The sequence below is a fragment of the Alligator mississippiensis genome, chromosome 4 (genome assembly GCF_030867095.1).
Source record: "Alligator mississippiensis isolate rAllMis1 chromosome 4, rAllMis1, whole genome shotgun sequence".
NCBI lineage: Eukaryota > Metazoa > Chordata > Crocodylia > Alligatoridae > Alligator > Alligator mississippiensis.
Window position 1 is genome coordinate 108,113,012 of NC_081827.1, and position 12,747 is coordinate 108,125,758.

The 12,747-nt window shown below is 47.0% G+C and overlaps 1 protein-coding gene across 5 annotated transcripts in view; it reads right to left on the bottom strand.

The window, feature by feature from the left end:
• Nucleotides 1-12,747, bottom strand: part of TBXAS1 (thromboxane A synthase 1) — a 374,873-nt gene that overhangs the window by 157,254 nt on the left and 204,872 nt on the right. For all 5 annotated transcript variants that reach the window (XM_006275179.4, XM_019489677.2, XM_059726452.1 and 2 more), the window contains one exon: nucleotides 1,812-1,928. In XM_006275179.4, the coding sequence (XP_006275241.1) occupies nucleotides 1,812-1,928 (117 nt within the window). The remainder of the gene's footprint in view (nucleotides 1-1,811; nucleotides 1,929-12,747) is intronic.

The following is a 12,747-nucleotide window of genomic DNA, read 5'->3' on the forward strand; positions in this document are numbered from 1 at the left end:
GCCATTCTGTTCCAGTGACTTATTTTATTATATCAAAGGATTAAAGAATAAAAAGGGAAGGAAATGAAAAAAGGCTGAAAAGGTTTGTGTGTTGAAGTGAAAGCTGCTGACTTTGCAAGTACTGAAAAGCTAAGTTCTGATTAGGAGCCATAACCTTTTCTGCACTTCAGTCAATCAGAGCAGCTGCTTCTTGAAAGTAAAAGGGTTTTTTTTTCTTTTCTTTTTTTTAATTTCTACATTCTTATGAGCAAGCTGATTTCTTACTGGAGTAAATTACAGGATCAGATCAAGGCCAACTGAAATCGGCATAGCTCTACTGAAGTCAACGGACTTACCACATTCACCCAAATCCAAGACACATTGGAATTCAAGATGTCCCCCTAATAATTAGATTCTATACATGGAAAATTATAAATGTGTTACCATTTTCCTTATATACAAGCTAATTATTGGAGGGTTCTCTTAAATTCAACTCCACCCCCCACCCCCTAACTGCTGTGGTGGTGAAAGCAGCAGCAGGTGCTGAAAGGCTAGATCTTTTCTCCTTATGTCTGTCTGCCCCCTTCCACTTGCCCCCCACATGCCTGTGCCTGCTGCCCCATAACTGTGCCTGACACCTGACACTTGTCCATCCTGATGTTTGCCCCTCCACCCGCTGCTCCCTGATGCTTACTTTCTGCAGCAGCTCTGGCTCAAGCTCCAAGGCAGTCAGAAGCCCTGGCACTGGCCTCAGCCCCAGCAGCAGCTCCAGGCCTGGCCAGGAAGGTAAGTTGGGTGGGGACAGGCAGTGCTATCTCCTCCATACTCGGCCTCAAGCAGCATACTGCAGATCTCCCCCACAATCTCCTTACTACATCCTCCCTCCTCTACTCTATGATCCACCCTGGTCTGTGGCAGGTAGTGTCTCAGCTCCATCTTCAGCCTTGGGTCGAGGGCTGAAGCCAGTTCTGTGATGCCACGTGCCCCAGGCTGGTACTGAAACCTAAGATAAGGTTCCTGCTCCCCACCTCCTCCCCTCCCCCATGTTGACTGGGGAAAAAACCTCTTCTTGGATTTGATTAGCACCAGTTGAGGAACTGAAACGTATTGTGCATGTGTGGCATGTATCGAATACTTTGCAAATACCAATTTTATGGTTATTCACATTAGGGCTGTGCGAAATGGCACTGTTCCGTTTCACCTTGAGTTCCAACGGTTCGAGGGAACAGTGTTTCTTATCAAATTTCATTTCAAGTTGAAACAGCTGTTCTGTTCCGTTGAAACAGAAAGGCTGTTTTGACACCATTTTGAGTTTCGCTCGGGGTGGAGAGTCAGACCAGCTGGGCTGCTTCCCGGTGCCCCCACTGGATCACTCTGGGGACGGGAGACAGCCCAGCTGGGCTGCTTCCTGGGGCCCTGCACTTGATCGTGCCGGAGATGGGAGGCCCAAGCAATCAAGCGCAGGGCTCCGGGAAGCACCCCAGCTGCGCCACCTCCCACCCCGGCACAATCAAGCAGATGGGGTTGCCAGATCTCGCACAGGGGATGGGAAGTCAGTCCAGCTGGACTGACTTCTCATCCCCAGCCTATGGTCGAAAGGTTTCGAGCAACCTTGTTTTGTTTCGGGGCTATTTCAACCGGCTTTGTTTTGTTCCGATTTTGCTGTTTTGACCTTGAAATTGGTCGAAATAGTGTCAGAACGAAATGGCAGGCAAAATTTCGCACAGCCCTAATTTACATACACTTAAAGTGCAGGCTACAAGGACAGATGCTCCCAATGGAGAAAACATGATCACTTTTAGAAGAAGATAGTTTTCCATGCTGTATCTTACCTCTTTCAGTTTTGCAGCACTGAAGGTTGAGGTCAACATGCTCCGGACCTCCTTCCATCTTTGATCACGCAGACAGAGAATGCTGTCAACTACTGGCTTGGAAACTAGTCCTGGTGTCTAAATCAAAAAAGAAAAAAAATACAGACGTAGGAAGTAAACAAGTGGAATGAAAACCAGTCTAGTTTCAGCAAAAATTACAAGACTCTAGAATGATTCTGGTACCCTTGTGATATAACTTAACCTAACTAGTCATTTGCCTTGTAATCATTCTAGTAAAGTCAATAGCTACCTAATGTGAACAATAGGATTGGGATATTGTGACAAACACTGAGCTGAAATACCAGATTGGTTTCTTCTTCAGTGTATTCCTTCAAAGATTCTAAACTAGCTTAGCACTATATTCTCAGATACATCATGTTTTGTAATTTCTGACACTCTTCTTCAATTGCCAACATTTTCCGCAGAACCCCAGTTTCTCTGAGTATATGTCCTTCTAAAGATGGCGATTCCTTCCCTTTTAGAAATGGGTGCCAGATGCTCCCTACCAAGATCCTGATGGGCGACATGATTCTAGACTGTACTTAGAATGTCAGTCCAGTAGGTTCGTTCTGGGACTCTTCAGAGTATGTAACTGCATCTTCAGAGTATCATAGATTTCATAGACATTAGGGCTGGAAGGGACCTCGGAAGATCATCGAGTCCAGCCCCCTGCCCAAAGGGCAGTAAGTCAGCTGGGGTCATAGGATCCCAGCAAGATAAGCATCCAGTTTCATCTTGAAGGTGTTCAATGAAGGCGCTTGAACCACCTCCGGTGGCAGGCTGTTCCAGACCTTGGGGGCTCGGACAGTAAAGAAATTCTTCCTTATGTCCAGCCTGAAACGGTCTTGCAGTAGTTTATGACCGTTTGACCTAGTCGTCATCCCTTGGGGCGCTCTGGTGAACAAACGTTCCCCCAGATACTGGTGGTCACCCCTGATAAACTTGTAGGTGGCCATCAGATCACCCCTGAGCCTGCGCTTTTCCAGGCTATAGAGCCCCAGGGCTCTCAGGCTATCATCATAGGGTCTGCTTCCCTGACCTCTGATCATGTGCGTGGCTCTTCTCTGGACTCTCTCAAGCTTCTCCACATCCTTTTTGAATTGTGGAGCCCAAAACTGGATGCAGTACTCCAACTGCGGCATCACTAAGGCCGAGTACAGGGGGAGAATGACGTCCGGGATTTGCTTGAGAAGCATCTATGGATGCAAGCCAGCGTTTTGGTTGCTTTACTAGCCGCAGCAACGCATTGCATGCTCATGTTCATCTTGTGGTCAATGATGACCCTCAAGTCTCTTTCTTCCATAGTGCTAGCCAACATAGCACTGCCGAGCCTATAAGGATGCTGCGGGTTTTTTTTCCCCAAGGTGGAGAACCTTGCATTTATCGGCGTTGAACACCATCAGATTCTCGTCCGCCCACTGGCTGAGCCTGTCCAGGTCAGCCTGGATCACCCGCCTGTCTTCTGGTGTGGATGCTTTGCCCCAAAGTTTGGTGTCATCGGCGAACTTGGCCAGTCCGCTTCTGACTCCAGTGTCCACATCATTAATGAAGATGTTGAACAGTATGGGTCCAAGGACAGAGCCCTGGGGGACCCCACTGGTCACAGGACACCATGATGAGTGACTTCCATCAATTACTACCCTCTGGGTCTGACCCGGGAGCCAATTTTCCAGCCAGTGGATCGTGGAGGACCCAAGGCGACAATTGGCCAGTTTCTCCAAGAGGCGATCATGGGACACCAGATCGAAGGCTTTTTTGAAGTCAAGATATATGACATCAATCTCTTCTCCCTTGTCCAGGTGATAGGTCACCTGGTCGTAGAAGGAAATGAGATTGGTCAAGCAAGACCTACCCGCAACAAACCCGTGCTGGCTATGTTAGTAACATAGAGTATGTTACTAAAGAGCTAATCAAGTCCTTCCTGAAAGCAAAATTCTACTTGTTAGGTGTGCTATCACTGGGGTTCCCTCTGAATAATGAGGTCAGGATCGGGGATACTATGGAAATATTTGATCAATTATTAGATCAACAGATGCCTTTTCCCTCCTGTATGTTACATTGTATTCACTCCCATTCAGAGCATGCCCACAATATCCACTAATTTGTACTGCCTAATCAACTATGGAATCCCACTAGAGAACATTGTGCCAGTCAACTTGGAATAAAGTGGTATGGGAAGGAATGTCTGGCTTGCTACGCTGCATAAGTCTTGTAAAATGTGAGAGTGTATTTTATACTGCAAAAGGTCTAATGTAATATTCTGAAATACCTGGCAATGCCAGACACTGTAGTAAACTAATGGCACTAATCTGACAGTGTACAGGCTGGCTATGAGCACCAGTGGGTTGACTGCCAATAGGAGTACAGAGTGAGGAGGCTATGACCCAGGTAAGGATTGATCATCCTAAAATCAAATATAAATACATTTTAAACAGACATGGAGCATCTTATTCACATCCATACTGGTGACAGTGAAAGAGTTTTCTCAGCTCCCTTTACAAATCACTTTTAGGGTAGGCACAGACAGATAAACTAAACCAAATTAAAAGGCAGGGGGCAGTGGAAGATTATAACATATATAGGGCTCCACGGTAATAGTTTCATTTATTTGTTCCTATCTCATGAGAAATGGAAGCTAAACCAGAGTAGTGCATTCCTGTTTAATTTAGAAGTAAACTGCTGCAGCTTAGCTTTCACTTACCATGGAATAGGAATGGATACACATAACAGCTGATGCACAGTAAGCCCAGCACCCTCACCACTTTCAACTATGTATAATTTGCACATCTATCTATTAGGCCTGTGCAAAGTGGCAAGTATTTGCTTTGGATTCAGATTCGGCCAATTTGGAGGACAGTGATTCAATTCAGAGATTCGAGTCACTGTCCTGATTCAATTCAGCTGATTCAGTTCCAAAAGATTTGGCGCTGCTTCAGAGATTCAGACAAAGACCAAACAGGCAGCTGACACAGCTACCTCCAGATGGTAAGTGTGTTGGGGTTGGCGGAGGGGAGAGGAAGGGTCACGGAGGAGGGAGGGACTGGGGTTGGAACAAGTTACCCAGCCGGGTTGGGGGGGTGTTACTTGGGGAGGAGAGGGGCGGGATGTGAGCACAGCAGCACTTGGAGCAGGGGTTTTGCCCTGCTGCTGCTTGCTCAGCCAGCATGGCGGGGTGGGGAAGGGGGCACAGTGCAGGTGCAGCTCGCTCCAGGCAGAAGTGGGGAAGTGGCAGCAAGGCAGAGCCCCCACTCCAAATGCTACCACACCCTCATCCTGAACCCCCCACTCCAGCAGGGCAGAGCCCCCGCTCCCAGTGCTGCCATGCCTGCATCACCACTGGGAGCGCGGACTCTGCGCTGCCGCCACTTGCCAGCTTTTAATTGGTCTCCCGATTCGATTTGAAGATTCAGTCCCCGAATCAAGCCGAATTTCCTCCCAATCAAATCAACTACCAAAGCTTTGCACAGCCCTACTATCTATACCTTTAAACTAATTCTCTATTTTATGGTTTCCACAAAACCTTCATTTTGTCCCATGCACAAAATAGACCTGCTATGGGAATAAATCAGAGCTGTGCACTGAAAGAGGTTGCTGTCTGTAGAACTCCTGCTTCATTTGCTGCAGATGGTGGAAGGTCTGTGCAAGGAATGAGGAGGGGGCTGCAGGGAGAAAAAGGATGGTCTTGTGGTTAAGATAAATGAACGCCTTGGAGAACTGGATTATGCCCCTGCCTCTGCCATCACAGAGTTCCTATTTAACACCAGGCAAGTCCCCTAAATCAAACCTTTCCCAAGTGGCCATTTATTGCGTGTTTCCTCTCTCCTAGTTTCCAACTTGAAACCACTGTGTCTGCTTTGCAGAAATGTGAAACAGTTAACAGATGCAACTGAAGTCAATAGGAGCTTTTCTATGAAAATGTACAGTGCACTGCTCTGAAAGCCTAGGTCCTAGGTGTACCTAAACAGCTGTGACTATTTTTTGACCATAATTTCTCCTAAGCCTCAGTTTCACATCTGTGAAATGCACTGTGAAATGGGGATAATACCTTCCCTCAGAATGGCATAACATCAATTAATTTGTGAAGCACTCATATACAGTAGTAATGTACACAACAGAATTAGGGGTTTGCTCATGAGATTTTGTCTCTTCAAAACGAGGTCTGATTTAGTGTACCACAAATAAGATCTTGAGCCACATGCTGAACAGTAACGTTAGAACAAAAAACCTTCCAGAGTCACTCACTATGTGACCACCATCCATTCTGTTTGCTGAATGAAGCAAGGGTCTTACGGAAAAACAGCACATAGTCATGTAATAATGTACTATCTGCACTACAATGCAGATGGACAAAATGCCAAATTAATATTGCATAACCTGTCTTAAGTTGGGTATTCACTTCTCATTTTAGAGATCCATGTTGTGATGCTTAACATAAGTTTTTATGCATGATCTCCTGCACACCACTTTTAAAATAAGGAAGGAAAAATTCTGGTATTATATTATTTTATTGCATCTTTAACTTGGGCATGAGAGCATTTTTTTATTTAGTGGAGTAGCCACAGAACTGACATGTAGGGACTATTTCATTTGTCAAGTTTTCCTTATCATTCCTGCAAACACTTTCTTGCTAACTGCATAACTTGCATTACTGGTTCACATAACAGGAAGGAAAATGAGTTTGCTTTGAGAATGATCCTGAAGTATCTTATAAAGGATGAAGTGTAGGCTTTCACATAATGGAAATGGTAGAAGCTGCAATTGAGCAGTTCTGATCACAAGAAAAAAATCACTACGCATTATCAGATAAGACACTGTAACTTTTCTTAAAACTGTGAAATCAAATACCTATTATATTAATATGACATCTGTTATTACTTAAATACTGAACAACTGATCTCTGCCTATCCTTTCCCCTTCTGCAGAACCTGAAATCAAGGGTGAACCCTATGGGGAACCGAAGAAAAGTGGATGGATGCTGCTATGGGGGTAACTGACACTCCCTGTCACACCAAAAAGCAAGTAGGGAGGGAGAAAGAAATTTGGACACAGTTCAGAAAAGCATGATATTACTTGGTAGCATCAACAGTATGAGACTTCATAGGCAATTAAAAAAGCCAGGCAGTTATACACATGCTCCAGCAGGTGCAGGGCTGGGTAGGGGGGGAACTCTCTCACTAGAAGGGTAGTAAAGCACTGAAGCAGGCTACCCAGAGAGGTTGTGTGATCTCCATCCCTGGAGATTTTTAAGACCTGGCTAGACAAAACCCTGGTTGGAATGATCTAGTTGGAAATGGTCCTGCTTTGAGTGGGAGGCTGGACTAGATGACCTCCTGAGGTCCCTGCCAACCCTAACTTTCTATGATTCTGACACGCACGTCTGTGCCAACAGTTTGTAACATTCAGGTTTCAAATACTGAGATTCTTCATGAAGAGGAAACAAATTTGGGAACCCAGCTCCATATTCAAGTCACAGCCCTGGTGTCAGTGAGAAATTCTGATGAGTCCCATCAGTTTTGTGCTCTCTCAAGTCGACTTGTATTGTGCTGTGGTAGAGAGAAGTCTCTTGCCAACCACGATCCTCCCAAAAATCAATTCCTGGCCTGCCAAATTCTGCAAAGCCATTCATAACTGGCATTTACTTCCCCTGGTCTTACAGAGTACTCTCTCCCCTCCCCCACCCCCATTGCAACCAAAGCAATCTGTGGGTCAAGCACTTAAGAAGTCTCCCCTCTGAGGTCCAAGGATAGAACAGCACTCTTTAAAAGACAACTCCACCATAAATGCATGGTGGAAAGAGCACTTTCAAGAGATCCTGAACCAAGATTCTAACGCTGAAGACAACACCAAAGCCATTGCACAACACCCCATTAAAGACTACCTTGCAGATCCAACAACTTATCAAGAGCCCTTGAAAGCCATTAGGTAGATGAAGAACAACATAACACGTAGTCCGGATGGAATACCCGCTGAAATTTATAAGAAATAGGAAAACAAGCTCGCTCACCAACTACATGTCATTATTATGCAAATCTGGAAACACAAACAGATTCCCAGTGACTGAAGAGATGCCAAAATTGTTACCATATCAAAGAAAGGAGATAGACTGGGTTGCAGCATTTATCATGGCATCGCTCTCCGGTTCCTGTCTGGAAAGATCTTCACCTGCATTCTCCTCAATAGACTTGCCTTCCTTGCTGAGAGGATTCTAATTGAATCTCAATGTCATCTCAGACCACTCCATGCAGAGGTACAATAAATATGAGTTTTGTTGCTAGACAGCTGCAGAAGTGCCCATCAATATCAAGATCTTTACATAGTCTTCACTGACCTAACTAAGAATTCATGGAAGATCCTGATGAGATTTGGATGCCTGTTAATTTGTTACCATCACCAGACTCCCTCATGATGACATGACAGCAACAATCCTAAGCAATGGCTCAAAAACTGTGCTTTTCATTATTAGAACTGGAGTGAAGCAATTATGTATGACTGCACCAACACTCTTTTCGATCTATATCACAGCTATTCTGCATTTCATCGCTGACAGATTTCCATCTGGAGTCAGTTTCCGGAAGTCCATGGATGGGAATCTCTTTAAAATTAAATAGTTATGTTCCAAATCCAAGATAACCAACACTTCCATTAATAATCTTCAATTCACTGACAACAGTGTCATGTGTGCCCACTCAGCTGAAGAGTCCAGACCACTCTTGATCACTTCTATGAAATGTATGAATTGCTTGGACTCACTGTAAACTTCAGAAAAACCAAGATACTTTACCAACCCATCCCAAGCCATCTAGCTGCTCTTCTACATATTGCAATTCAAGGAGAATCTTTGGAGAATATTAAGTATTTCCCCTACCTTGCCCTTACATTACCAGGAACCACTCCTTCCTCCTGGAACTATTTGCCATGTTTGCAGTCAAACACGTGGAACTCAGATTGGCCTCTTCAGCCAGCTCTGGACTCTCTGATGACCCCCCTATTTATTGGAAGACTGTCTTCTTCATGTCAAGGGACTGCTGCCATCACAGAGTAATAGTGAAGTTATTGCATCAATCCTTGTTGACCATTAAAACTCAGACTACAAAAAATACTGTAAGAACACTGTTGAACTTGAGGGGAAAGACTGGCAGTACTTTTTCTAAGCGCACAGGTTTAAATGAAGTTGAACTGGAGAAATTCTCTGGTAGATGAAAATCTCTAACATGGAATTTTTTTATGGCTCTAACTGAAAACATTTGAAGCAAATGTCTACTCCAGAGAGCTTTCATAGCTCAATTGTTTCATAAGTTGTACTTAATGGTGTCTAGCACGTATCACAGGGGTAGGCAACGTTTTTTGGCTGGAGTGCCGAAAAACACCATAATGCCTGTCTCGGAAGGTGCCAGAGTGCCGGCATGGCAGAAAAACAAAATGAGGGCAAGGGGTACATGGCAGGATGCCCTGTTTGTGCCCCTTGCCCCCCACCCAAAGCCCTTGGCCCCCAGCCCTACTGCCCCTTGTCCCCCACCCACAGCCCCTGCCCCCCAGCCCTACTGCCACTTGCCCCCCACCCAAAGCCCCTGCCTGGGCTCTGTGGTTGCCAGCAGCTACCCTGGCTCTGGGTAGATGCTGGAGCCTGTGATGCTCTGAGCAGGGCTTGCAGCTGCCTGCTGGGAGCAGCCCGGGATCCCGGCTGGCAGCAGTTCTCCAGAGCCGGGCGGCTGCAGCTGGGAGGCTCCAAACAGCTGTGCTGGGCTTCAGCACTAGCTCTGCACCGGTGTGAGCTGGTGTGCCTCGGGGTGGGTGGTGGGGGCGGGGCCTGAGGCAGTGCAGCCCCGGTCTCTCCCCCACTCCCGGCACCGAGGAGATGAGCCTGGCACAGCTGTTTGTAGCCAGCCTGCTGCTGCAGCTGCCCAGAGCCCGGGCTGGCTACAAACAGCTGCACCAGGCTCGTCACTTCCGTGCTGGGAGCAGGGAAGAGACCAGGGCTGCACTGCCTCAGGGCTGCACCGCCTGGCCAACCCTTGCCATATCAAAACCATTAATATTCAGAAATACTAGCCAGTTGCCGAATAATTCAATTAACTGCCATCTCTTCAACTGGCTTTCTGGTCTCCACCTGTCATTAAGTGACATAGAGAAACACTAGTATGTATAATTTGCTGTGGTGATTATAGCAATTGTCTGCAAGTCCACCATATGCATCACACTATACAAAACAGCAGCTACAAGCTCATTCCCTTCTTGTCAAGTCAGGATTTTAAACTATTGACTTATGGCTACAGACCATCATTATTTATTGCAAAAATGGAACAGTCAATGCCAGCTCACCACCTTTCAAGTAAACATTGGCTCTTCTTTTTCCCCTTTACTATGGAAAGCTGCCTAGAAACATCTGTTCTTGTCATCAAAAACATTTTCTTAAGTCATGGTTTTGTCAATACAAACCAAATCAAGTCATTGCTATTAGGCAAATATAACTATTCATAAATGCTAAAATCAACACATACATACATTCCCATGCTCTGCTGGGAAGAGCAGTCAGCCAGGTCTGACCGCTCACGTAGGTTCCTAGCCAAGTTACAGGACCTCCATGTAACCTAGGAGGTGCACAGTCCCACCATGGGAAATGCCTTGTTGAACCTGGTCCTGGCCACAGGCGATGACCTGGTGAGTGGACTGTGGGTGCTCGACCACCTGGGAGATAGCGAACATCGCCTACTGGAATTCACCATCCAGCGCAGGGTGTCAAAGGCCTGCAGCAAGGCAACAGCCCTAGACTTCAGGAGGGCGGATTTCAATGAGGTAAGGAGACTGGTTGGGGAGGCACTGAGGTCCCAGAGGGGAGGGGAGTTGGGAGTCCAAGAAGAGTGGTCATTCCTTAAGGAGACGATCCTCCAAGCCCAAACGGTGACAATCCCAACACGGATCAAAGGGTCAAGAGGGCTCAAAAGCCCCTATGGCTCACCAAAAGCATCCAGGAACATCTCAAAGCTAAAAAGGAGGCATACACCCAATGGAAGGGAGGGGCCATCACCAAGGAGGATTACATCTCCATTGCTCAAGACTTTAGGGAGGCTGTTAGGAAGGCTAAGGCAGAGATGGAACTGGGACTAGCGACCCGGATCAAGTATAACAAGAAATCCTTTTTAAAATATGTCGGTGGTAAAAAGAAGGTACCGGGTAACGTAGGGCCTCTGCAGGATGTGCTACGAAATCTGGTGGTCACACCAGATGCCAAAGCTAAGCTCTTTAACAATTCCTTTGCCTCCATCTTTTTGAGCAGGGACCAGGGCATCCCCCCGACCAGGATCCCTGACGGACCCAGGGGAGGCACTACCAGGCCCAGGGTCAGTGAGGACCTAGTCAGGGAACTTCTGGTGGGACAAGATGTGTTCAAATCAGCAGGTCCTGACAATCTCCACCCCAAAGTGCTGAGGGAATTAGCAGAGGTCATTGCAGGATCCCTGGCACAGCAATACGAGCACTCATGGTGCTCTGGCGAGGTGCCAGAGGGCTGGAAAAGGGCCAATGTCATCCGCATTTTCAAAAAAGGGAGGAAGGAGGACCCAGGAAACTACAGGCCTGTTAGTCTTACCTCGGTCCTGGAGCAGCTCTTTGAGAAAATTATTCAAGAACACATCTGCAAGGGACCAGCAGGGAAGATCATGCTTAGGAGCAACCAACACGGGTTCATTCAAGGCAGGTCCTGTCAGACCAACCTGGTGGCCTTCTACAACCAGGTCACAAAATCCTGAGACGCAGGTGTGGCGGTAGACACAGTCTTTCTGGACTTTAGGAAGGCCTTTGACACTGTCTCTTACCCCATTCTCATTAAAAAATTAGGCGACTGTGGTGTCGATGCCTACACAGTCAGATGGGTCACAAATTGGCTGGAGGGTCACACCCAGAGAGTGGTGGTGGACAGGTCTTTTTCGACCTGGAGGGATGCGGACAGTGGGATCCCCCAGGGCTTGGTCCTCAGGCCCGCACTGTTCAACATCTTCATCAGCGACTTGAACAAGGGGGTGAAAAGCACCTTGTTCAAATTCACAGATTACACTAAGATGTGGGGAGAAGTGGGCACGCTGGAGGAGAGGGACAGGCTGCAACTAGATCTAGACAGGTTACAGGGGTGGACGGATGAGAACAGGATGGGATTCAATACTGACAAGTGCAAAGTGCTGCACCTGGGGAGGAAGAACCAGCAGCATACTTACAGGCTGGGGAACTCCCTTCTCGTCAGCACAGAATTTTGGTCTTATTATTGAATATGGGTCACCAATGTGGGGATGCAGTCAGGAAGGCTAACCGTACCTTGTCATACATCCACAGATGCATCACGAGCAGGTCCAAGGAGGTGATCCTCCCCCTCTAAGCGACACTGGTCAGGCTGCAGTTGGAGTACTGTGTCCAGTTCTGGGTGCCGCACTTCAGGAGAGATTTGGACAGCATCAAGAGGGTCCAGAGGAGGGCCACTTGCATGATCAAGGGGTAGCAAGGCAGGCCCTATGAGCGGAGGCTACGGGACCTGAACCTGTTCAACCTTCACAAGAGAAGGCTAAGAAGATAACTGGTGGCCATCTACAAACTGGCCAAGGGGGACCAGCAGGCAATGGAAGAGTCCCTGTCCCCCCGAGCACTACTGGGAGTAACAAGGAATAATGGCCATAAGTTGACTGACAGCAGATTCAGGCTAGACATCAGGAGGCACTACTTCCCAGTCAGGGCGGCTAGGATCTGGAACCAACTTCCAAGGGAACTGGTGATGGCTCCTACCTTGGCGGTCTTCAAAAGGAGGCTAGATAATCACTTAGCTGGGGTCATTTGACTGGGGACTTGATGATCTGCTCAGGTCCCTTCTGACCCTACTAACTATGAAACTATACAGCTCTAATTTAGACTGGTG